The following is a 25,196-nucleotide window of genomic DNA, read 5'->3' on the forward strand; positions in this document are numbered from 1 at the left end:
AATCTTTAGACTTCAAAGACTGGCTGCCAGGGGCCACAGTGAAATATTAGACGTGAAGCCAATGAAAAACACTAGCTTGGCAAGGACTGGGTTTTTCCAAAAAAAGCAAAATTACCTTATACAGATGCTTAGCATCCTATGATTTGACGGGTTTACAGTGATAAAACAGCAAAGATAAATGATAACATTTATACCTTTAGCATGTAAAGAACAAAGATTTAAAAATCGGCAGCAAGAAATTCTATGACAGCTCCTGAGACAAGTTATCCTATGCCCTCCATCTACTCCACGTCAATGACAACCCGCCTGCATGGCAACATAGAGTAAAAACAGTGATCTACTCTATGTGAGTCAGAAAGGACTGGAAAAGGGACAAAATCGTATGTTATTAAATGACAAAACATATTTAGAGGCTTTATTTAAAAATCTCTCACTGTTCATTATCAAAGTTACAAGATTGTTTGCATACCAATAGACAGACTGTAAACATAGGAAATTTTCATTAAGGAAAGATGGGTTTACTGTAATTGGATCTTTTACAAAAAATTACTGCAAGTTATTGATAACAGAATTTCTCTTTTACTTTCTTAAGTCTAATTCTCTAGAAAATTAAACCAATGTTTCCACTCCCTCCAGCTCAAGTTCAATCATGGTCACCTTAGGAAATACCCCTGTTTATTTGTTAATCAGAAATACAAATCGAGTGGCACATATTTCCATTTTCTTCTTAGGCCAAAGGTTTCGGCTTCATTCTATCTTACAAGAAAACAGAAGACTTGCAGTGGTCCTGTGAAGTCTTTCATGTCGCAGCTGAGGTTGAATGACGGCAGTGGAGGGAAGCAGCGGTGATGCAAAGACAGACCAGCCCGAGTGCCCTTATCTGACATGGAATCATCTTCCTGTTTGGCTTGCAGTAGTGTTTCTGGTCAGGCTGCCTCCACCAAGCCTGACTGAAGCAGAAGGGTGACATGCTCTGGTGGATCCTGTTTCAGGGTGATTCCGTTCAGGCATAGAGTTGATCCTTCAGTCCGCCGGCTGCGGGATGATACTAATGTGAAGAAAATTATCTGGGTAGCTCAGATGTTCACTCAGCCACTGCAGAGGTGTTTCCAACATTGGCTCAATTCCATGAATCATCACTTGATTCTTTTTTTCTCCATCTATTCCAAGAAAGAAATCCAACAGTAATCAGGAAGGGTCAAGACAGAAGAAAAAAAGAATCTGTTGCCTTTTGAGAATCCTTGGTGAGGTAAATGGGTTTAACAGCTTTAACAGGTTAAACCTGGTCTGTCTCCTGAGCAGGAAATGTGGACATGGAGAAAGTTCAAATGTTGCAATATGTATCATCCAAAACAGAAACCTGAGGGTTGCAATGAATTCTGATAAAAATTCTGTTGCTATATGTGAAAGTATTCATTCTTTCTTAATTACTGTGCTTACCTAAGATTGACGTTAATGAAACTATAGTGGAGAAAACAGCCCATTGTACCCACTGACCAAATTTATTTTAGTTACACATTAAAAACTGTACTATACGGTTATTAAACATGACAGGTATATGAAGTAGGTCAATAAATATTTAAAACATGTAAAATAGAAATTTGACTAGAAATCATCAAGAATAAGATTAGTGTTTAGAAAGACGTTTAATGAAACAGATGGGAGCTTTAGGTTACTTTTCTTTTCTTTTTTTTTTTTTTTAAAGATTTTATTTATTAATTCAACAGAAATAGAGACAGCCAGCGAGAGAGGGAACACAAGCAGGGGGAGTGGGAGAGGAAGAAGCAGGCTCATAACGGAGGAGCCTGACGTGGGGCTCGATCCCATAACGCTGGGATCACGCCCCGAGCCTAAGGCAGACGCCCAACCGCTGTGCCACCCAGGCGCCCCTTTAGGTTACTTTTCAATCAAGCTGTTCAAATATATATCAGAAAGTTTTAGAGACACGGACTTACAGTTCTAAATGAGAAGGAACTAAGAGTCTGACTCAGGATTCCTGTTTTAGAGTCACGAAAACTGATTGATTTCTGTTAACACCCATTTGCTAATTAAAAGAGTGCTGCAATTCACATTTTTCTTTCAAATTCAAGTTTTATTACAGACTTAAGGTGAATTCTACGTCTTTTACGATTCTGATATGATGTACTGACAACTTTTACGGTAAAGTAAACAGCAGTTCCCTCCTAACCATTTCCTTGGTTGTTATAGGAAAGCAAAGAAAGCAAAACCAAATTCCTTTTTTGAAAGCAAAACAAAACAGAACCTTCAAGAAACTTTGTGTCACTCCCCCAGCACACTTCTTGGTTTGTCTCTTTAATCTCTCCAAAATACAATGTCTAAACCTCTCAGCGACCTGGAGACAAGAGACAAGGAAACTGGGAGCTCATGGAACTGTATGAGAGGGAGATACCCTCCTTTCCCCTTTTCTGCTCTCTTCATCCCTAGTGCTCTCATGTCCAGACAAAATGGGCTGATGGGGTATGGTGATAATGGCGTGGCTAGCACCTGAAACATGAGACCCTTTTAAAGAAATATTTAAACTCCCCCTTAGAGGCAGCAGAGTCCTGGGAGGTGACAGTCAACAGATGACAATAAGAGAAGACACAATAACACTACAGAGAATTGATAAAATTATACCAAATGTACAAAGCTAACAAACACACTCTCGATCCCAAACATAACCAAGCAGAAGTCCCAAAATAAAACCCATGAATCACTGCCATACTTTAAAACAATTCTGGAAAAAAGATATTACCTCCTAATACTTCTCACCTAAAACAATGCTTTCATGTTTTGATTTTTCTGACAATCTTTGTTGTAGCTGTGATCAGTGTTAATACAGTGACTAATTTTCATAATGATGGGAATCATCTATAAATAAAAGATTAAGCAATATACAGAGGACTACAGAAAGCATGGTATTAGTACTCTGAGAATACTTTAAATTGTTGGTATTCAAATGGATAAACCCTCAGCTATCTGGAATGATTCATTCTTTGTAAATTCTAGATTGCCAAGGTTTCACTGCATTAAATCTTTCTTAGAATATTTGAAAACATTTCCGGTATAGTTCTCTTCATATTCTTATTTATATTTCTTTGAAATATTTCAATATTCTCAGAATCTTCCTCCTACTTAGCACTGAGTCAAAAAATGAAAGAGCAGTGGTATAAGAGTTCCTTATCTGTAAAATTTTTCCTTAAGCCAGAGGTACCTTTGGATACTCTGAAACAGAGTATAAGAAACAAGTCTCAACTCAAGATCCAAAATATTGTTACTAAAGCAATATTTAAATGTGAGCGCAAATACAATATGGCATACAATCCACTCATGTACAGTGTGTTTGAAAGGCAAAAGACCAACTCTGTTACCAAAGGATCAATGAGAGTCTGAGTTGTACAATATAAGGCGGAGAACATAAGCACTATTCAAATACCTTGTAAAACAAACCTAATAAATCATGTTATCAGACACCTGAATAGGCAGCACTGATTCTCTGGTTTAAATTGGGGCCACTTTTAATATGCAACATAAAAGCGTCACTAACTAAACTTAGACAATTATGGAAATGCATCTAGGACTGTCATATTCCCCAACACAACAGTTTAAGATCTTAAATATATATTTTGTCACTGCCTACGTTTATCTTTCTTGTTTTCGAACGTCTCCCATTAACACAGCTGCCACCAGAGGAATACTTAGAATGGCATAGCAGTTCCTTTGGAACTCTTAACTGAAGCTTCCCTCTTATCCATTGCTACATTCCCAGTGCCTAGCATGGAGCCCAACACCTAGTAATTAGTCAATACATGTTTTCAGACCTTGGATAAGCTTGTTGCTGGCAGAAGACACCACCAACATTAATGTGTAAAGAATAGTTTCTGATGGCAGGCACTAGTAAGTAGAAGAGCTCTACCTATGAAGACTGTTTTGGTTATTAGAATAATAAAAAGTCAAAATGTTTCCAGATAAGCCAAGAAGTATATATGCTATCACCTGAACTCATGCTGCCATAAAGAACAACAGAACATGACTAGACATTTTGGTAATTACAGAACTAACAAAACGAAGCAGTGAAGAATCAGCAAGATGTTTCTTGTTTTCCTAACAGTAGTAAGGAAACACTTGATGATACTGTTAAAATAAATCATGTTTTTGGTAAATATGTTTTTGTATTTTAAAATGGGGATCCAAAATTTAATACTTGGGAATAAGAAATATATCACTACAAAGCAAATGACTCAGGAGAAAAATGTTATATCACACCTCACCCACTCAGATTTTTTTTTTTTTTTAAGATTTTATTTTTTTATTTGAGAGAGAGACAGCCAGCGAGAGAGGGAACACAAGCAGGGGGAGTGGGAGAGGAAGAAGCAGGCTCATAGCGGAGGAGCCTGATGTGGGGCTCGATCCCATAAAACCGGGATCACGCCCTGAGCCGAAGGCAGACGCTTAACCGCTGTGCCACCCAGGCGCCCCTCCGCTCAGATTTTTTTAAAAAGGCAGTCTGATGCTTTAAAGTAGGCAAACATTTGAGACAGTAATCAAGTGAACTAGTTCTATATGAAATTCTCTCATACAGAGCACTTTTGGGGGGTAACTCTGATTTTGATATAATTTCAATTTTCTGGAAAAGTTGCAAGAGTAGTACAAGGAGTTCCCCTTCACCCAGATTCATCAACTGCTTACATTTTGCCCCATTTGCCTTATCTGTCTGTATGTTTATAATCATTTTTTGAATCATCTGAGAGTAGATTAGAAATATTGAGCCCTTTCCCCCTAAATGTTAGTGTGTACTTGCTCATAAAGATATTCTTTTACATCACCATAATATTGTCATCAAAATAAAAAAAATTAACTGATACACTTCTGTGTAATCATTTCAAATTTTATCAACTATCCCAATTATTTCTCTCACCTATCTAGGATCTAGTTCAGGAATCACACATTGTATTTAATAGTGGGTAGTTTTTGCCTTTCTTAACCTTGACAGGTTTGAAATGCACATGTCATTATTTTGTAAAATGTCCACGTAGCAATTTTTAAACCTAATTATTTGATTCATTTTGTAAGAATGAGGATAGTCATTCATAAATATTTTGGGTTTGTAAATCAAGGAAAAGGACAGAAAATAAAGTCAGAGACACTATTTTCATTAGGTAGAGGAGGAATTCAATTCACTTTAAGAGTTAGATATTAAATCCAAAACGATCATATTCCAACACAAAGAATATAATAAAATTTCATTTCTTATATTTATCTTACTTATAAATCTAATAATTATAAAAGATAAAAATGTAAATATATCATATAATTTTGTATTATCACCAATAGCCTAATAAAAACAAACCCAATTCTTAATTAGCATCTACTTTAAAGTGAGCATTTTTAGAGTTGTGTGACATTTTAAGAAAAACATATTCAGACAGATGTTGGTTATATGATCAGAATGGTAAAGAATTACATATGGAAGCAAAAAGAAAATTTGCATTAGCCACACAAGTCATTAATGAAAATTATGAACTTAAAACAATGGTAACTTCTTATGTATATAAAAAAATTATGCCTATATACAGGTGTGTGTATATACAAAATATACACTATGAATATAATGATATACATAACAGAAATGAGACATTAGGGCACCTGGGTGGCTCAGTTGGTTGAGTGTCCAACTCTTGATTTTGGCTCAGGTTATGATGTCAGAGTCATGAGACTGAGCGGGGGGTCGAGCTCCACGCTGGGGGTGTGGAGCCTCCTTGGGATTCTCTCTCTCCCCCTCCCCCCCAAATAAAATTTTAAAAATAATAAAAAGATAAAAAAATATATAAATGAGCCATAAAGAAACAAGGGTCAACTCTGCACTGCTGGTTAACAAGGTGCTACTGAAAGATGAATCGGGCGACAGGCAAGCTGAACTCCCGTTCTGGTAAGGACTCTGAGCAGGCCTCAGATCTCTCTCAGGCTGTCTCCTTATATATAAAATGAAGGAGTCTGTGTAGATCCATGGTTTGCAAATCTGGTTGACGATCTGAATCATTTGGGAGATTTAAAAAAATATATAAGCTGGGCCACTCTCCAGACCTTCTGAATCAACCTCTGGGATAAATGTTCCCTTAAATAAATCTTATGATAATAAGGGTGTAGAATTTTTCCTTAAACAAAATCTTACGTAGAAACCCAGTATATAATACAGGGGATGGTGGGGCAGCTTCATCTGATGTGGGATTGCGTGTCTCCCAAGACCTGCTGTTTGCTTACAACCCACGGTTCATTCCTGATACGACTGTATGGGTCAGTTTGTAAACCATGTTCTAGAACAGAGGATCACTAACATGTCTTACATAAGTTCTAGTATGAGTCTTTTTGTCTTTTCTTTTTTTTTTTTTTAAAGATTTTTATTTATTCATTCGAGAGACAGCAAGAGCAAGAGAGAGAGCACAAGCAGGATGAAGAGCAGGGGGAGAAGCAGACTCTCGGCAGAGCAGGGAGTCCGATGTGGGGCTTGATCCTGAGCCCAAGGCAGACAATTAACCGACTGAGCCACCCAGGCTCTCCTAGTATGAGTCTTTTATGCTTAAACAGTAAAATATTTCTTTCAGAGTTCAAATTAGCATAATTCAGTAGTTTTGAATTCTTAGGCAAATCACTTAATCTTCTGTGTCTCAGTTTCCTCCTATCATAGTGTGGATAAAGAACTCTAATCTCCGGGGTTGCATGGAGATTAAGTGGGATATCCAAGTAGAGCACTAAGCACATAGACTAACACAAGGCTTGGACCCAGTAGGTACCCAGTGAAATTAGTAACTTTCTTCCCCAATCCTCCCTCCTGCTCACTCCCTAAAAACACAAGAGTGTTGAAAATATTGTCGAGTAAGTGAAGACAAGTTTTTAAAAGACCATGGTTTAGTAACAAAAAGTAAAAACACTCACTGTAATTCTTTTCCTGTATACAAAGTTATGGGAACAAGGTAATTCTTTCAGTACTAAGATGTATCAAAATATATATATATAAAAACCATGGATTCAATTATGTGATTAGCATGCAAAGGGCTGTGAGAATTTGGCCTAATGTTAATATACACTCTGAATTATTCAGTCCTATTATTATGCAGTGTGGCACACGAATTTTATGAATGTGCTAAAAAAAAAAAGAGAAAGAAAGATGACAACAAAAACCCAAGACTCGATTATTATGCAAACAACAGAATGAATGACAGTTTAAAAATTCCTTAAGCACTGTAAACCCTCTGAATTAAATTAGTAGTGCTCTCAACATGTATATTTAGTAAAGCATATCACTGACAAGTCAAATAAGCCCTACTGTGCTATTGTTATGTTATTTAGTACACTTTAGGTAACGTTCTTTTTTTTTTTTTTTTTTTTTAAAGAGGAGAACATTCAGGTAGGGGGTTAAAAACTTCCAAAAACTTTATTATCCATCTAAAAATAAATCATTACTTGAGAACTGACAATATGTGAGGAATCTGCCTTTTAGAGATTTCTATTAGCAATGACTCAAATCTTCCCCATCTCGATCTACATTTTAGTCCTTATTTTTTTGCCAATTTTCAGTAAGGAATATGACATAAATGTCTTTAAAAATAGGTCAGCTGAGACTCTAGAGAGATGCGTGGGTTTCATTTTTACTTTTAATTAGTATACTAAATATGTGAAATCTCCTTGAATTTAAAGGAAGCTAAAGAAATGGATGGTATATCTTCAAAGGTAAATGCTTTAATCAGAAAATTTCAGTTTAATTAATTTTTTTAGCTCATACTTGTGAACATGGAATAGTAGAAATCTAAGGCTAAATGCTGTAACCATTGTGTTTAGCTTTGTGGTTTCACATTTATGTTTTATAATTCAGCAGAAAACAACTTGATTTGTTATCATGGAATGTGTGATGCTGAAGATAAAACTTTGGAAAAATACTTAATACTTCTGAAAAAGATTTAAACAAATGAAGAGATGAGCTTTCGGATTACCACTAGTCTGAACAATTTTGTTCTGTCTGACAAATTCTTTAACCTCTGATATGTTCATTAGTAAACGCCAACTAATTGAATCCATCGACATGAAAAACCACAGGCAGAAATCTGAAGTGCATACATCATGCTGAAGGATTTTGACTCAGCCTCAGCAGTAATAGTCAGTGAGGTCAGGTCAAAGAGGGTTAAACCAAGCCAGGATATAGCCAAAGGAATACATCAAACGCTGATTTTAAAAGGGCAATTAATCTTAGAAATGCTTCCTGGGGAATGAGATCTCAATCTTAAGAGCACACTACATGATGTAGCAGTAAAAATGAACATATACAAGCTTACAGAGCTTTTATCCTATGATCACAAACAGAAGGAGAGTGCTGTTTATCAGAGAAATACAAACCCATTTAAAAATACTTACATTAACTTCTTCCGGATCTATACTCACTTAGCAGTAGAGGTCTTAATGAACATATAATATCACAGTTAATATATGCCACATATCTCTTTCCATGCATAATTTTTATATTTTATATATTTTAAAAATTATTTCTGCCCCAAATATTCCCCGAGCCTTGGCTCTTAACGTTCTAAATAAGATTTTCAAAACATGTCTATGTTAATTTTTTCAAGGACTTTTGCTTATAATCTTTATATTTCTTAATGAGGAGGATATAAACCAAACTTTAAACCAAAAAAACCATAATTTACTAAATAATAAAAAGAAAATTGTATTAAATTAAAAGACTGTAAGACCATCTTAATAAACTGATTAAAAGCCTCCTGGTAATAATTAGATAAAAATGTGATAAAAGTTAGAAATTTAAACTTGTTCTTTTAAACTAAAAAAAACAAAATAAAACTTTGAAAATATAGGTTCAAATGTTTTTGATCTGCTTTCATAAAATGACCCAGTATAATTCTAGCTGAGTGTACTAGGGACCATTAATATTTGTCAAGTATGAATTACAGGATACTTCATTGTTTTATTTAAAATGTAAGCAATAATTACACTATTTATATATGGTCAGAGTGAGGTCTCACGGGACTGTTTTAATGAAGAGATGACTAGCTTTTAATCACCTGCATGTGTTATTATTTTGTTAAGGGAATTTTATTTTCTAGTGTTAAAGATGAAATATGGATTGTGCAAGTGTCTACACCCACTTTTTAAAAAGTCAGGTTAATTCATTTAACTTCTTGAGATTTAGATAAAGAACAATAGGTAAGAGGAAACCAGAGGCATCTTCTGACAGGTACACAGTAACCTCATCCCCACTCAGGGAGAATAAGGAAAATTAACACTTTACAATTTCTTTGACTTCAGAAAAGACATACGTCAACGGACCAAGTAATTAACAGATTCTGTTATTACCAAGATTAGTCCGTACTGTCCATGTGCTGGGAAAAGCACAAAGATGGAGGGAGAGTGACACAGTCAAGGCAAAGAATTTCACTCATTTTAGTTTAGAATTTGATGGCAGGAAAGAAAACTGTATTATAATTACCAAGTTTAAACTGAGCCTAACAAATTGCTTCTGTCCAAACTTGAGTACAGATTTTTGCCCATGAGGGCTATATTTTTTAGCTTTTTGAACTCCCATTGTGAATGACACTACATCATTCTTTCACATAAAATCTGCATCCAGTGAGGGAGAGAGAACAATGAAGAGGAGAGAGAGTTAGGATGAGATTGAAAGGCCGAGTGACCAGTGACCCAGTCCGGCAAGCCAGACTCACAGTATCTCAGCACAGCTCTCAATGGGCCTTCAATGGTTACTTGCGAATTGCTAAAACTTCAAATAAATATGGGAACTACTGCTTACGGTCTTCAATGAAAAACTTTCACTAACAGCAACACTTTCAGAACCCCCTTGCCTTAAGATTTTTACATGAAATATATTTTAACAAGTGTATGACTGAGCTGACTGCAGTGATTAAGTAGATGCCCTAGCTTATTTCTTGCTTGTCAGAGCCAGATTTCTGGCATATTCTAATCATTTCTTAAAAAAAAAAAAAAAAAGTAAAAATCAGTGGCATAGAACTCTTGCCATGATCTGATATATAAGCAGTTACAATATCGGTTTACATTTAAAGTTCATCATAAATCTATACCTTCTGTGCATACGTCAAATATCAAGTACCTGTCTCTGCAGAGTGGGATTATCAACAAATAAGAAAAAACTGCTTCTTTCTATTTTGTAAATTTCTTATTAGTTATTTGTAAAAAAAAAAATTAACAAAACTGAAGGAAAGATGTTAATTATAAAACCTTGAAAAATATGATTATGAAATCTCACTTGAACAAATACTTTAAGCCCTACAACCATCCTATGAGGCTAGGAGCAGGAACTACCCTTATTTTATAGAATAAGAAACCTGGATCCATTAAAAAAAAAGAGAGAGAGAGAAAGAAAAAACAAACAACTAAATGATCTTCCAAATTAGTGTGAAGTTACAAAGGGATACTACAATGAAAACAAATTCTAAATGAGTGAAAAAAGAAGTACTGAAATTGTAAAGCCTATTACTCTTACTCCTAAACCCTCGCTCTGATGAAGTTTGGGGGTTTGTAGGTTTTAGGTTTCTGTGGCATGAATTTGAGAGAGAACTGAAATACCACCTCTTTTGGAGGGGGTCAGTGTCAGCATGCCTACAGAAGTGACGACTGTTGGCTCAAACCCCAAATCACAAGATATCAATCAACCAGCTTTAATTCTAACACTCAAAGGATCTGCCTCATACGAATAACAGGAGATTCAGATGTTTCTTTTCTCTAATTGCTCTGTCTGAAAAATATTATAGCATCAAACAGTTAATTCACTTTATAAACAACCTAATCTTGAAAAAAAGGTGAATGCAACATCTTCTACTTTTTTGTAAAAAACTGTTCTATTTCTCATAAAAATAAAGTAATATAACTTTTTAAAGATTTTATTTATTTGACAGAGAGAGTACAAGCAGGGGGAGTGGCAGAGGGAGCGGAAGAAGCAGATTCCCCACTAATCAAGGAGCCAGAAGTGGCGCTCATCCCAGGACTCAGGGATCATGACTGAGCTGAAGGCAGACACATAACCTTAACTAACTGAGCCACCCAGACACCCCTAAAGCAATACAATGTACTAACCAAGCAAACAGATCAATCACTTAGCTCCTCGGTGCTTTCCCCACATTTCTGACATCACTGAAAATTTTCTTCACATTAATGGGAAAGAGGTAGAAAAATCTGGCTAGTCTCTCACAGCAAAACAGAGTAGGGAAATTTTATTTTTTATTTTTATTATTATTTTTTTAAAGATTTTATTTATTCATTTGACAGAGAGAAAGACAGCTAGTGAGAGAGGGAACACAAGCAGAGGGGAGTGGGAGAGGAAGAAGCAGGCTCCCCGCTGAGCAGGGAGCCTGATGTGGGGCTTGATCCCAGAACTCTGAGATCACGCCCTGAGCCGAAGGCAGACGCTTAACGACTGAGCCACCCAGGCACCCCCAGGGTAGGGAAATTTTAGATGAGCATTTTAGACTGAGTATTACCCATAGCAACCAGCCCCTGGATAGCTGGTGAAGGATTCTACTTCTATAGTGCTCATGCGTTATGTTGAACCTGGTTTCTCCTTTTTATCTAATTTCTGCTCATCTTTTAAGACAGCTCAGTCTTCACTACCTCATCCAGAATAGATAAGAGCAATTCCAGGTGCTTCCTAATATTCTTTGCATATCTCCATTCCTGCACACACCACATCTGGGCATCTTTCTGCCCATTCCAACTATACCAAAGTTTCATAACAGCAGGAACTACGTCTCACACCTCTTACTGTCTCCAGTGCCAGAAGTCAGTATGACGCAAAGGAAATGACTGACAAAGAATAAAATCCACAACATCAAATGGAAACCAAAAGTTAAATGGCAGTCAGGAAGGGTCTCAAGGAGTAAATAAATTCCCAGGAAGCAGAGCAGAAATGGAAATGCGAAAAGCCAAGTGGCTACAGGGATTGTACTTGTGGGTAAGAGAGATGCTGGGAAACTTCACTGATTTGCCGTGGAGTGTAAGTCTTTCCCTACACATAGACTCTATGTGTACAACAGCATATATGAACTCAGGTTTCAACTAGCAAAACTGTGACAGAGGACTGATCACCTGGAACCCTGATATAAACTTATCACAGTGAAAATGGACATTTTTATCCTCGTAAGTCTAGCTTCCTAGGTTCTTCTATATTACATTAGAAAACTGGGAAATAAAATATGATTGGGCAAAGCTTGTAGGTGTTTTGTATTCTCTAAAGTAAAAGAATAAAAGCTATGTTCTTAAATTTTTGTTGTTGCTTTTTTGTAAGTTGTTTTTAATGAATAAAGAAAGAAGTATTTCGCTTCAGGTCTGGTACTGAAGCTTAGCTCTGAGTCATTGTAACTACAGCTGACACCACAAAAAAAATTTACCTGAGTTCACCTTTGGTTATTTCCTGTTACCTCTAATTTGGCTAACTCCTCTAGCCACTTACAAAACAAAACAAAAAAAGGAACACACAAAGCAGCTCATCATTAGTTACTCAAGAACAATGACCTAAAGCACGTCTTCATAAATATTAGTACATTCTACTTTCGTATGATGAAATAAGGCAAAATTCCTTCATGCATGAATCACTTGTTGTAAGGAGTAGTAGACAATGGTGCCACATAACATTTATGAAGTACTTTCTCTTTTTATCATGTGATGACAGCCAGTTCTTATCCACACACACCCAATCTTAAAGTCTTTCGCTTTCAACTTAAGTCGGGTGCAGGTGTTTCAAAATGCTTCACATCTGACAATACCACAGGTGTACCGAACCAGACAGTAAACAGTTCTTCACTGAAACAGTGCCTTGATGTTTTGGATACTCCCCACGGATCCTGAAATGACAGTTATTTTCCAATATGATGTTACAAAAGGAAGAGGCAAATAAAAGTTTTTCCAAAGATAAGATAGTGGTGTTAGAAATGCAGCCTCCTCTGGTATGAAAGGTACTATCAAAAGTACCTCAAAAGTATAGGTGCTATTTCTATCATTTCAATGAAGCCTGTGTACAATATGTGTGTGTACTCTAATCAATGTAAGCACGTGACAGCTGGGAAGAAGTCTGTCACAAAGATATCCACCTATCACCTCCGCGATTGCCTAAACGGCAGATCTGTGGATTAGAGCCACGAGTGGCTACCTCACCGGCCCCCTTCAAAAAGAACGTAAGGGAAATCACATTGCCTATTCTCCGGTATGGATGTGCAGGTTGGGCAGGCTACAAATTTAGGAGAGAATAAAGAGCCTTTAAAAGAATCAAACGCTTCACAAATCTGTGTGTCATTACCATGCAGGGCCACGCTAATCTGGTGTGTATTGTGATCTGGGTGTAGGAATGGCAAACGAGCACGAACATACATTCTGACAGAGTGCGCCAGCTCGAAGCATGTGACTGCTTTTCATTTTCATGTCTGATTCTCATAGCCACCATTTTATAAGTTCAACAAGAAAGTGGGCAGAATTCTACAGAGGAACATTAAAAAGAACAAAATGGACAAAACAACAACAGTAGAAGTTCAGGTTCCTAAGATCATACCAGTAAATACCATAGGAGAGAAAGCATGAAGGCAAGCTCAGGTACTAAACATAAATCATATAATAAAGAGTTAGGAAAAAGCAAACATTTCAGAATGTTATTTTAAACTAAACAAAAAACTTAAAAGGTTCAAACCATGAAAATGAAAACAAATGGAAGCACGCTAAAGCAAAAAAACCAATAAACCAGGAGATGGAGATTTGAGTTCTAGACCTAGTTCTTCAACTAAGAAGCTAAGAGACCCTTAGCTACTCATCTAAGAAATCAAGGGACTGAACTAAATTAACTTTAAGGTTCTATAATTAAAGATTCTTTAAAGATGTCAAATATCAAATTAACACCCAACCAATTTCTTCCTGTTCTCCTTTAGGAAATTTCCCCTCATCACTCTGTGTCTTTGTTAATTTTGCTGCTGGCTGGGGCATACACCATTATAAAACAGTCTTCTTCCAAGGGTTTGAATTTCTTTGTGATGTTCTCACTCAGTAGGCAAGGATCTTTTTTTTTTTTTAAGATTTTATTTATTAGAGAGAGAGAGAGAGACTGAGTGAGAACACACAAAAACAGGGGGAGCAGCAGGCAGGGGGAGAGGAAGAAGCAGGCTGCCTGCTCCTGATGCAGGGCTTGATCCCAGGACCCCAGGACCATGACCTGAGCTGAAGGCAGACGCTTAACCAACTGAGCCACTGAAGCGCCCCAGGCAAGGATCTTATAAAGAAGTAAATTTTAAATGACATAAAGTTTTTCAAAGTAGATTGTCAAAAATCATCTAAGAAAAGAACAGTAAAGGGGCACCTGGGTGGCTCAGTCAGTTAACTTTCCGACTCTTGATTTCGCTTCAGGTCATGATCTCATGGGTCCTGGTATCGAGCCCCATATCAGGCTCCATGCTGGGTGTGGGGCCTGCTTAAGATTCTCTTTCCCTCTCCCTCTGCCCCTCCCCCAGCCTCACTTTCTCTCTAAAAAAAAAAAGAAGAGTAAGATAGCCATTTCAATTGCTCTTTTTTTTTTTTAAACTGAAGTAGGTATTATATGAGTTTCAGGTGTACAACACAGTGATTCAACATTTATATACATTATGAAATGATCACCACCATTAAGTCTAGGTACCATCTGTCACCATATAAAGTAATTTCAATTACTCTTAGTTAATAAAAGCATTTTTTCAGTGTTCTTTAAAATACTACAAAGTACTAAAAAAGAATGAAAAATACAGTACAGAGAAATTAACTGAAAGCCAATGCTTGCAAATGGGACAGGTATGAAGTGTATGAGTCCAATTTCTGTTAGCAGTAAAAAATGATTAATATCTTAATTATACTTCAAATGGAAAAACTAATCTATATTCCCAAATCCTCAAGAATGTGACAAAATAGACATTAAACAGATTTAAAAAGAAAACAAACAAAAAACCAACCCTTATGGCATGGAAAAAATGAAATGGAACGGTAAGATTATTCCTGAATCAATAAAAGTTACTGGGGGTTTCTCAGTGAAAATTTCTGTAACCTTAGTTCAAAAATAAAAGTTTACTTAAAAAGCTCTATAAGGAGATACAGGAAAATGGCAATACTGATTGTCCCTGGAAAGGGAAACTGAATTAGGGTTTGGTAGATATAGGTAAGGTGAGAGAGTTTTCAATAAATTCCTTTATATACTTTCTGATTTTGGAATATAAATAAAAATTTTTAAATTATTTAACTGAAGATAATACATAAAAAAACTTTAATAGGGCCTCATCAAAATTAAACATTTTTACTTTTCAAAAGAAAATTAAGACATGTCATAGACTAGGAGAAAATAATAGCAAATCATATGTCTGATAAAGACTTGTATCCTGGGGTGCCTGGCTGGCTCAGTCAAAAGAGCGAGCGAATCTTGATCTCAGGGTGGTGAGTTTGAGCCTCATGTTGGGTGTAGAGATTACTTAAATAAATACAACTTAAAAAGAAAAAAAGACTTGTATCGAGAAAATACAAATAACTCTCGAAACTCAGTAGTAAGATGAAAACTCCATGAAAAAATGAGAAAGGCATCTGAACAGACATTTCACCAAATATACCTACAAATAACAAAAAGTATATGAAAACATACTCAACATCATTAGTCGTTAGGGAAATAAAAAATAAAACCAAGAGATACCACCACACAACCACTAGGATAGCTGTAATAAAACAAAAAACGTATGTTGCCAAGGATGCAAAGCTGGCAGGACTGTAAAATGACGCAGCCACTTTGCCAAAGTTTAGCAGTTTCTTAAAAACTTGAACACAAACCTACCATAAGACCTAGCAACTCCATTTCCAGGAAACCGCTCAAGAAAAATGTAAACGTATGTCCACATAAAAACCTGTATGCAAATGTTCGTAGAAGCATTATACATAAAAGTGAAAAGCTGGAAACAATCCAAATACCCATCGGTCAGTGAATGAACAAAATATATACCCAACTGATTACTATTCAGTAATAAAAAGGAACAAACTACTGATACATGCTACAATATGGATGAAACCCAAAAACATTACACTAAGTGAAAAAACCAGTTGCAATTTCATACGATTGCATTTATGCAAAATATCCAGAAGAGGTAAATTACAGAGACAGAAAGCACACCACTAGCTGTCTACAACTGACAGTAGGAGCAGAGATTAGCTGCAAACAAGCACAGGGGAATTTTTGAAGTGGTAGAAATGTTTTAAAACTAGATTATGGTGATAGTTGCACAACTTACAAATTTATTAAAACTAAAAATTGAAGTACCAAAAACTTATTTAACTGAAACTCTTACTGAAAACTAAAATTACACAGCAATACAGATAGACTACAATTTCTCCTATGGTATTATAATCAACTTAATGTTAACTATGCCATGATTTAACGATCCTAAATACTGTCAGGTAATGACACAAGGAAAGAATTCAGTACGTGAAATACTGAGCAAACGTTTTTACCCTAGCATGAGAGATATGAAGATATGTAAGACACCATCAAAAACCTTGCCTATGGAGTCTAGTAGAGCACAGTGGTGACAAATGATACAGTAAGACCTTATACAGTAATATTGATAACCTCTTAAACCAATGCAACTTGTTTAATTTCAACAATTTTGAATAGCAGTCAGTGATCTTTTTCATTAATCCTTGCTGGTACTGGTTCTGATGGTATTTGAGATGCCCCCCTCCACTCCTCCTACTGAGCATTTGTGCACACTAGAAGAGCTAGACACAGGAATGCCAGAAAAGGCAAGCACATCTGATTAAGGGAAATAGTTACAGTCATAAACCAAAGGACCTATTTTGAGTTCCATATTCTTTGTTTAGTCATTTAGGCTGAAATATCAGCATTCTCCTAGTCCCACTTTGTTTCCAATTATGGTTGTTAGGCAAACTATTTCTTTAGACACTACATGTTTGTTTTGTTTTGTTTTGTTTTTAAAGATTTTATTTATTTATTTGACAGAGAGAGACAACCAGCGAGAGAGGGAACACAAGCAGGGGGACTGGGAGAGGAAGAAGCAGGCTCCTAGCAGAGGAGCCTGATGTGGGGCTCAATCCCAGAACACCGGGATCACGCCCTGAGCTGAAGGCAGACGCTTAACGACTACGCCACCCAGGCGCCCCACACACTATATGCTTTTTGAACTGTATGATACAGTTAGTCACATAAGTAATAATACAATCACCCCAACTTAGAATATGTTAATAAGAAACATACCATTATCTACTGAAGTTATATTGTTATAGTAATATTAATATATTTATTAATGCCTAACCTCTTTCCATAAAGGATATAAAGTAGCAAGTTAAAAATTTCTCTATATAATAAATACAAGTCTGTACAACATATTAACAAATATAGTAACATTCCACTGAAATTTCCCCAATTGCTTGGTAACCAACAGAACTCTGATTGCATCATTCAGTAATAGGGTGATGATCAAATTACAGTACATCGATATGAAGGACCATAGTGCTGCTATTTAAAAAAACAGCTTTAAAGAATTCTTCTTGACTAAAACTATGCTCATGTTGTGTTAGGTGAAAGATGCAGCAGGACATACAATTTTATAAACACATATATACTCCTCTTAAATACACAAGTGTCTATATGCATGTGTGTGTCAATTGTGGTCTCTATGAGTTAGGGGATGATAGCATTTTTTTTCTTTTATTATTCTCTGCATTTTCTTTGTGTTCCTTATATTGCAATTAATAAAACAGAATTCAGCAATTTTTATATTTTTCTGTTGCCTACAAGAAATTAATTTTAACCTAAACTACAAAATGAGGACTATGAAATAGGGTAAGTTCTTAATTGCACATGGGAAATGTCAATGCCTAAGAGAACAATGCTGAAACATTAGGAAGTGGTAGAAAATTCAAAGAAAATACTTATCTATTATTTAGTATTTTGAACTTTAAAATATCAACCAAAGGAAAGAAAATTTTTTTACCATCTCTTATTCCTTTAGAATGAAGAGACACAATGCAAAATGTAAAACAGTATTTACCAGAACGGAACCCACAAATGAAAGACCCAGGGCACCAGAGATGTGGTAAGAGAGTAATTAAAAAGCAGTATTATTTTATTTTGCCAAAGAGAGTCAATTCCTTAATTTGTTAGTGTCAATTTATAAAATAATAAATTAAACATTAAATGCTTCTGTTTCAAAAGACTGTTCCCTACGAGATAATGAAAATATTTTCCTAAAGTAACCAGTAAATGTTATTTATAAATGCAGAATGCTTATGTTACACTTCAGTTAACAAAAAGAAATGAAAGAACTGTTTTAATGTTGCTGACTGTATTACCTTCAGGAGCAATTGCAGAAGGACAAACTTCTTTGAGGAGATCGCCCAGTGTATGCAATTGTCCATCTGCAGCCACAGGACGAAAAAGCTTCTGAATAAAAGGTCGTTCAGTTGTTGTCTATTTGGAAAATGAAAAAAGAATTCCAACAATTAAGTCTTTGTTGCTGTGAATTACAAATTAATAGATCAGAAATTTAAAGCTGGCATCAGATGCCTCCGGAGATAGTGTAATCAGAAGCATATACAATATCACGAATGTGGTAACAGTACCAAAAATGCTTAACATAAAATCAAGTAAATCTAATCATGAGAAGCAATCAGACAAATCCAAAATGTGTGACATTCTAAAGACAACTGGCCAAAAAAGGAGAGAAAAGAAAACACAAGACAACTGGCTTCAACTCTTCAAATAAGTCAAAGGAAGAACAAAACAATATAAAAAGATTAAAAAGGATCGGTGAGATATAACAACTAAATACAAAAATAAATCTTGACTGAATACTGGGTGGGAGGGAAAAATCAGCTATAAAAGACATTTCTGGAATAACTGGGGAAATGCATAATGAACATTAGATAATATTACTGAATTAACGTCAAATTCTTAATGATTATAAGGACAATATCCTTTAAGAAATTCACGCTTACATATTTAGGGATGAGGGGCTATGCTGTCTGAAACATACCTTCAAACGGTTGAGTGAGCACAAGCACACCTGAGTATAAATGTGGGAAAATGTTAACTACTGGTGAATCTAGGTGAACGGTATACAGTCTTAGTTGTTTTATTATTTTAATTTTTCTATACATTTGAAAATTTTCAAGAAACAGACTTATAAATAGAGAACAAACTGACGGTTGCCAGAGGCGAGGAAAGTGGGAGAATGGGAAAAGTGGGAGAATGGGAAAAGTGGGTGAAGGGGCGTGGGAGATCCAGGCTTCCAGTCAGGGAATGAATAAGTCACAAGGATAAAAGGTACAGCACAGGGAATACAGTCAATGGTACTGTAATAGCGTTGTGTGGGGACAGATGGTAACCACATTTGTGGTGAACACAGCATAATGTAGAGAGTTGTCATATCATTATGTTGTACACCTGAAATTAATGTTAATGGTGTATATCAACTATATTCAAAAAATTAAAAAGAAAAATAAATCAGAATCCAAAAAAAATTTTCAAAATACCAGATATAGCATTTCCTCTGACAACTATTATTAGCAGTATGTCATAATTTACTGCTAATAATTTCAACGTACTGCCCACTTTTAAAATTCAGTTTCATTTATAGGAGCATGACAATGATGAGGAAAGCCTCATGACACACAGTGCAGAGGCCCTGAAATCAGCCACTGTATGAACAGCACGATCACTTATGCACTCTTATGATTTTGCATCTAGTTTCTTTGGAAAATTGGGACATTCTGTATCTCTTCAGTTTGTTGTGGAAAAGAGTGAAGAACTATGCCAAGCACACAGAAAGAGACAGAGAGAGAGAGAGAGAGAGAGAGAGAGAGGGAGAGAGAATGAATGAATGAATGTTAAAGATAATAAACACCCTGTCCCCAACTGTTATTTTAAGATGTTAAGTTTTTATATTTAAGTCTCCATGGATAAAAAATCATAAAAACATACAAGAAGAGAACAATGCCATATATTTTATAAGAATACTTGATAAGTAAATATACTCATATATTCATTTTTACATGTAGTATTTACATACAGTATTTTAAAAAATTTTTACATATTTTTCATATATTTTCATATAGTGCTTTATGATAAAATGATTTCAAATACCTAACCATTAAAGACAAGTTTGCTTCTTTTTTAATCACAGAGGTACACCTCGATTTCTTCAATATTACTATTATAGATTTTGTATAAAAAATAATCTGCTTTTAATATGGACATAAACTAAAATGTAAGAAAAATAGACATGATTACAAGCTTGTGAGCTACCTTTCCCCAGCTTTTTTTTTTTGTTTCTTTTACAGTAGATTTCACACCGACAATGGAGCCTAACGCCAGTATCAAACTCAGGACCCTGAGATCAAGACCTGAGCTGAGATCAACAGTTGGGACGCTTAACTGACTGAGCTACCCAGGCCCCCCTACCTTTCCCAGCTTTATACTGTATATTCAGTGGACACATAAATAAATGTTAAAAATAGTATTCCAATAATAGTTAAGTATCTGTGTAAAAAAGCCTTGATAACTTGATAAAATCTTGATCATTAATATGCATTGAATATAAAGCAATTCATTTCAGTAATTGAACTCTATGGATTTTTTTAAAAAGTATGACTGATATCCTTCAATTTAGGAAGTTCATACATTTCACACAAGATGAAACAGAACGATGTGATGCACAATCAAGGATTAACTATGTGACGACAATAAGGGCTCGGGGAGTTCAGAGAAGAAATAAATGAATAGAGGACCGTAGTAATAATTTAAAATAGCCACCACCCACTTACGGTTTTCTATCTTCCAGGCAATGAAGAGGCTTTTAAGACTTTTTAGCAAAGGAAGTGACGCGATGAAAGAGGCTTTTCTGAAAGCTAATGGAAAGCAGCACTGTGTACGAGGACTTGGTTAAGAGGTAACATCAGGAAGACGGGTGAGAGGCTGTCTGAATAATGCAAGCCTACGTGATGACAACTGGCGTTGGGGCAGAGGAAAAGGAGGGTCAGGACTATACGCCCAATTAAAAAAAAATAAAGTTAAAGTGTATCATGCATAGTCTGATCTGAAAACACTAAGATTTTCAGCAAAGTCAAAAAAATTTTTTTCAAGATTTATTCACTCCCTACTTAGTGACAAAACTGTGAGGTGAATAGCTATAATAACACATATTATAACAACCTGAAAGCGATAGGCTAAAAAGGCCCCAAGTGGGCTTAGCTAGATATCAAAAACCAGAAAGTGTCCTTCACTCCTATTCCTAGAAAAATGGCCTATAATTTCTCTGTAGCTCTCTTTTTTCTACTCTCCCAAATCTGAGCAGTGATAATAAAGGTATAACTTCAACAACCTTTATAATGATGTTATTTGCTTGGGTGGAGGAGAAAAGGCCTTGTAGTATTAACATATTCTAAGTTCTGTAGAACAGTAACCAAAAAAACTCTCATCAAAGTAAAGTGCTGTTTCTCATGTAACAAAAACCTTACTTTAAAAGAACAATTACCCAAATACCTCAATCAAAAATGTAATAAACATCTTCTATTCAATATTTATCAGACTACCTTTATATTCTTATTAAAATTTAGTATTCTAGAAAAGAGCAGTTAAGTGTCTGAGTAAGTTACACCAAAGATTATGAAAACGACTCAATTTCAGGAGTCACTGCCCCTTAAAACAAAAGCCCTTCACAGATGGCTCATGCATTCAAGTACTGGACAGAGGTTCAGAAGGGCAATGAGAATGGAGGGTAGATTCATGCAAACTTCTTGGCAGATCTCATTAAACCTAAGCTGAAGTTCAGCAGACAAGACTAATATGCTAGAAGTATTTAAAAGCTATCTTCCTCTTGAATATATCAAGAATTTTAAAGAGAAAAAACTTTACGAACATGAATTCCTCAAACTCTGATTTAGTATACATGAAACTGGACAATACTAACAATATCCATGTAATCTGAATCTTAGCCTGACAGACAAGAAAGCTGCTCCAACAGTAACATAAGACAATACTTAATCTAGCTATTTCTTTGTGAGTATGCAAACTATTTTCAGTGACTTCCAAGAGGTAGTATTGCTCTCTCATAAGAAATAGTATGACTTCATAAACTCATCTTTGAAACTGCCCTTGCTACTTTAACAAATATGTTACTCATTTCTTAAATACACCAAATAGAACATAAAATTGGGGTGCTACTGGCTGGCTGCTCCTCATCCCTCCTCTTCTCATGCACTCTCACCAATGAAACAATAACTTTTCCTGTATGGAAATGTTATGTGGTTGATTTTGCCTTGTAGATACATGGAACAGAGGCAAAGGAATCAAATTTCTAAAAATGTTAAATCTGTAAAAATTTAGTGAATCTTATACATTTTCTTAAAGTGACAGTTCAAGAGTTACCCTCAAATTCTTAAAGATGATGTGTGTTACAACTATTGTGTAAACTGGAAGCTAATCCTATTATTAATCTTCTATCTAAGAAATAAGAGACAGGGAAAAGGTTTATTTCCAACACAGCCAAACAGGTTAACCAAACAGGTTAACATTAAAGCTGATAAAACAAGAAATGCCGACTTATTATGTTAGGCTGAAAGATAAGACAATGTATGGACTTTAAGAGTAAAAGGGACAATGGATATATCATTAAGACCAAGTTTGATTCTTATGAGTTCATAAAGTACGTACTGCAACAAAAATGCGAGGCAGTTGTTGAAGAGCACAGGCTTTGGAGCCAGAAAGAATTGGCTTTAAGTCCAGGTTCTGTCATTTATTACAGACCCATTGGCACAGTTACCCAACTTTCTTGTGCCTCAGTTTCCTCAACTATAAAACAGGAATTATATATATGTACACATATATGCACAGGCATAAATGGACATAATATCTACATTGTAGAGTTTCTGAAATAAGAAAATACAAGCACAGCACAATCGTGGTACATATGACCACCTAAATACACATCCTAAGACATGATCAACAGTTTTAGTTTTATCCCAGTTTAGCAGACTTAAGTTAATTCAAATCTTATTTTCTCTTAAGTTCAATTGTCTGGATGCTAAATCATGAAATTCAGCTTAAAGGAAATACTGATACACTGGACGTCATGAAAATAATAATAATAAAAAAAAAACCCTTTTGTTCTGTTAAAGATCCTAAGAAGATGAAAAGACAAGCCATAGACTGGGAGAGAATATCTGTAACCTCAGTTCCAATAAAGTTCTTATTTCTAGAACACATAAAGAACTCTAAAATTGCAACAGTAAAAAAAGCAAAGAATTCAACTAGATAATGGGCAAAAGACAGACATTTTACCAATGAGGATATACAGACAGCCAAAAAAGCACATGAAAAGATGTTTGACACATCATTAGCCATTAAGGAAATGCAAATTGCCATACCCCAATGCATTACTACACACCTACAAAAATGTCTAAAATAAAATGCTGGTGAGCACGTGGAGACACTAGATCACTCATACGTTGCTGGTGAAAATGTAAAATGGTAAAGGCCCCTCTGGAAAAGACTGTGGTAGTTTCTTACAAAACCAAACATGTATCTACCATATGACTCAGCAATTATACACTTGGGTATTCCCAGAGAAATGCAAACTTAGGTTCTCAAAAAGCTCATACATAAATGTTCATAGCAGCTTTACTTGTAATACCACCAAACTGGAAATAATCCCAATGTCCTTCAGCAGGTGAATGGTTAAACTATCTATGGTATATCTATACCATGGAATTCTACTCAGCAGTAATAATAATAATAAATTATTATAATAATGAACAACCCTATTAATATATGGAATAACTTGTATGGAACTCAAGGGAGTTATGCTGCATGGAAAGAGCCAATGTCAAACATACATACTGTATGATTCCATTTATGTAACATTAGTAAAATGATAAAATTCCAGAAATGAGAACAAATTCATGGTTGTCAGAGGTTAGGGAGAGGAAGAAGTTAGGTAGGTGTCTGTGGCTATAAAAGGGTAGCCCCAGGGCACCTGGGTGGCTCAGTCGGTTAAGCAGCGGCCTTCAGCTCAGGTCATGATCCCAGGGTCCTGGGATAGAGCCCTGCATTGGGTTCCCTGCTCAGTGGGGAGCCTGCTTCTGCTCCCCTCCCCCTCCCTCTTTTTCTGTCTTAAACAATAAAATCTTAAAAAAAAAAAAAAAAGGGTAGTCCAAGGAATGTTTGTGTTGGAACAAAACTAATGAAATATGAACAAGGTTTGTGGGTTGTATCAATGTCAGTTTCCTGGTTATGATATTATATTATAGTTATACAAGATGTCAAGAATGGAGGAAACCAAGTGAAGGGTATAAAGATCTTTCTGTATTATTTCTTAAAACTGCATGTGAAGATTATACATGTTAAACTGATGTAAAGCATTTAGAACAATGACTAGCACATAGTAAATGCTCAATAAGTGCTGTTAATGTTCTCATCAAATGTGACCTGACACTCAATAGAAATGTACTGAATACAAATATGTATTTTGTATTGAGTCATAAAACAAAACATGCAGGATTATAAGAAGATATACTAATCTCACAGCCATCCTGTCACTACACGGCATTACCGATATTTTACTGTTTTGGTCATATATGTTGTATTAACATATAATATGAATTAGAAATGTTGGTTTTGTCAAAAATTACAATTTACAGCTAGAAGGGTACACACCTGGCTCACTGACCATGGAGTCAATGACCATAAAGAGGAGGAAGAATCCCATCAGATAGTAAAAGGAGATTCTATTCACTGAAACAAAATGAGACTAAAAGTTACGAAAGAGAAAAACAAAAATTCAGCAAAGATACAACCTAAAAGATGCTCACTAGGTGCACGATAATTCACTGGGTTGTGAACCTTAAAAATGGCCTTCAGTAAAGTCAGGAAGGTGGGAAGGAGTACGGGGTTAGGGGTCTCCCGCTGAAACAGCAGGCAGAATCTGATGATGACAAAGGACCTGGTTGTTATAAAAGCTTGGACAGAATCAAGGATGCCTGCGTGGCTCAGTCAGTTAAGCGTCTGACTCTTGTCTTGGCTCAGGTCATCATCTCAGGGTCCTGAGGTTGAGCCCTGTGTTGGGCTCCTCGCTCAGCGGGGCATCTGCTTGAGATTCTCTTTC

The 25,196-nt window shown here is 35.7% G+C and overlaps 1 protein-coding gene across 2 annotated transcripts in view; it reads right to left on the reverse strand.

Annotated features, from left to right (window-relative positions):
- Positions 1–383: 383 nt before the first annotated feature.
- Positions 384–25,196, reverse strand: part of ATG5 (autophagy related 5) — a 122,895-nt gene continuing 98,082 nt past the window's right edge. The window contains exons 7-8 of one of the 2 annotated variants that reach the window (XM_045806969.2): positions 18,388–18,505; positions 384–1,160 (exon numbers count right to left, since the gene is read on the reverse strand). In XM_045806969.2, the coding sequence (XP_045662925.1) occupies positions 1,024–1,160; positions 18,388–18,505 (255 nt within the window). In that variant the 3' untranslated portion in view covers positions 384–1,023. Of the gene's footprint in view, positions 1,161–6,361; positions 12,876–18,387; positions 18,506–25,196 lie in introns of those variants that run through there. The other variant, XM_045806970.2, reaches the window with a different exon arrangement.

The sequence above is a fragment of the Ursus americanus genome, chromosome 11 (assembly GCF_024610735.1).
Source record: "Ursus americanus isolate L20-20 chromosome 11, mUrsAme1.1.p, whole genome shotgun sequence".
NCBI lineage: Eukaryota > Metazoa > Chordata > Mammalia > Carnivora > Ursidae > Ursus > Ursus americanus.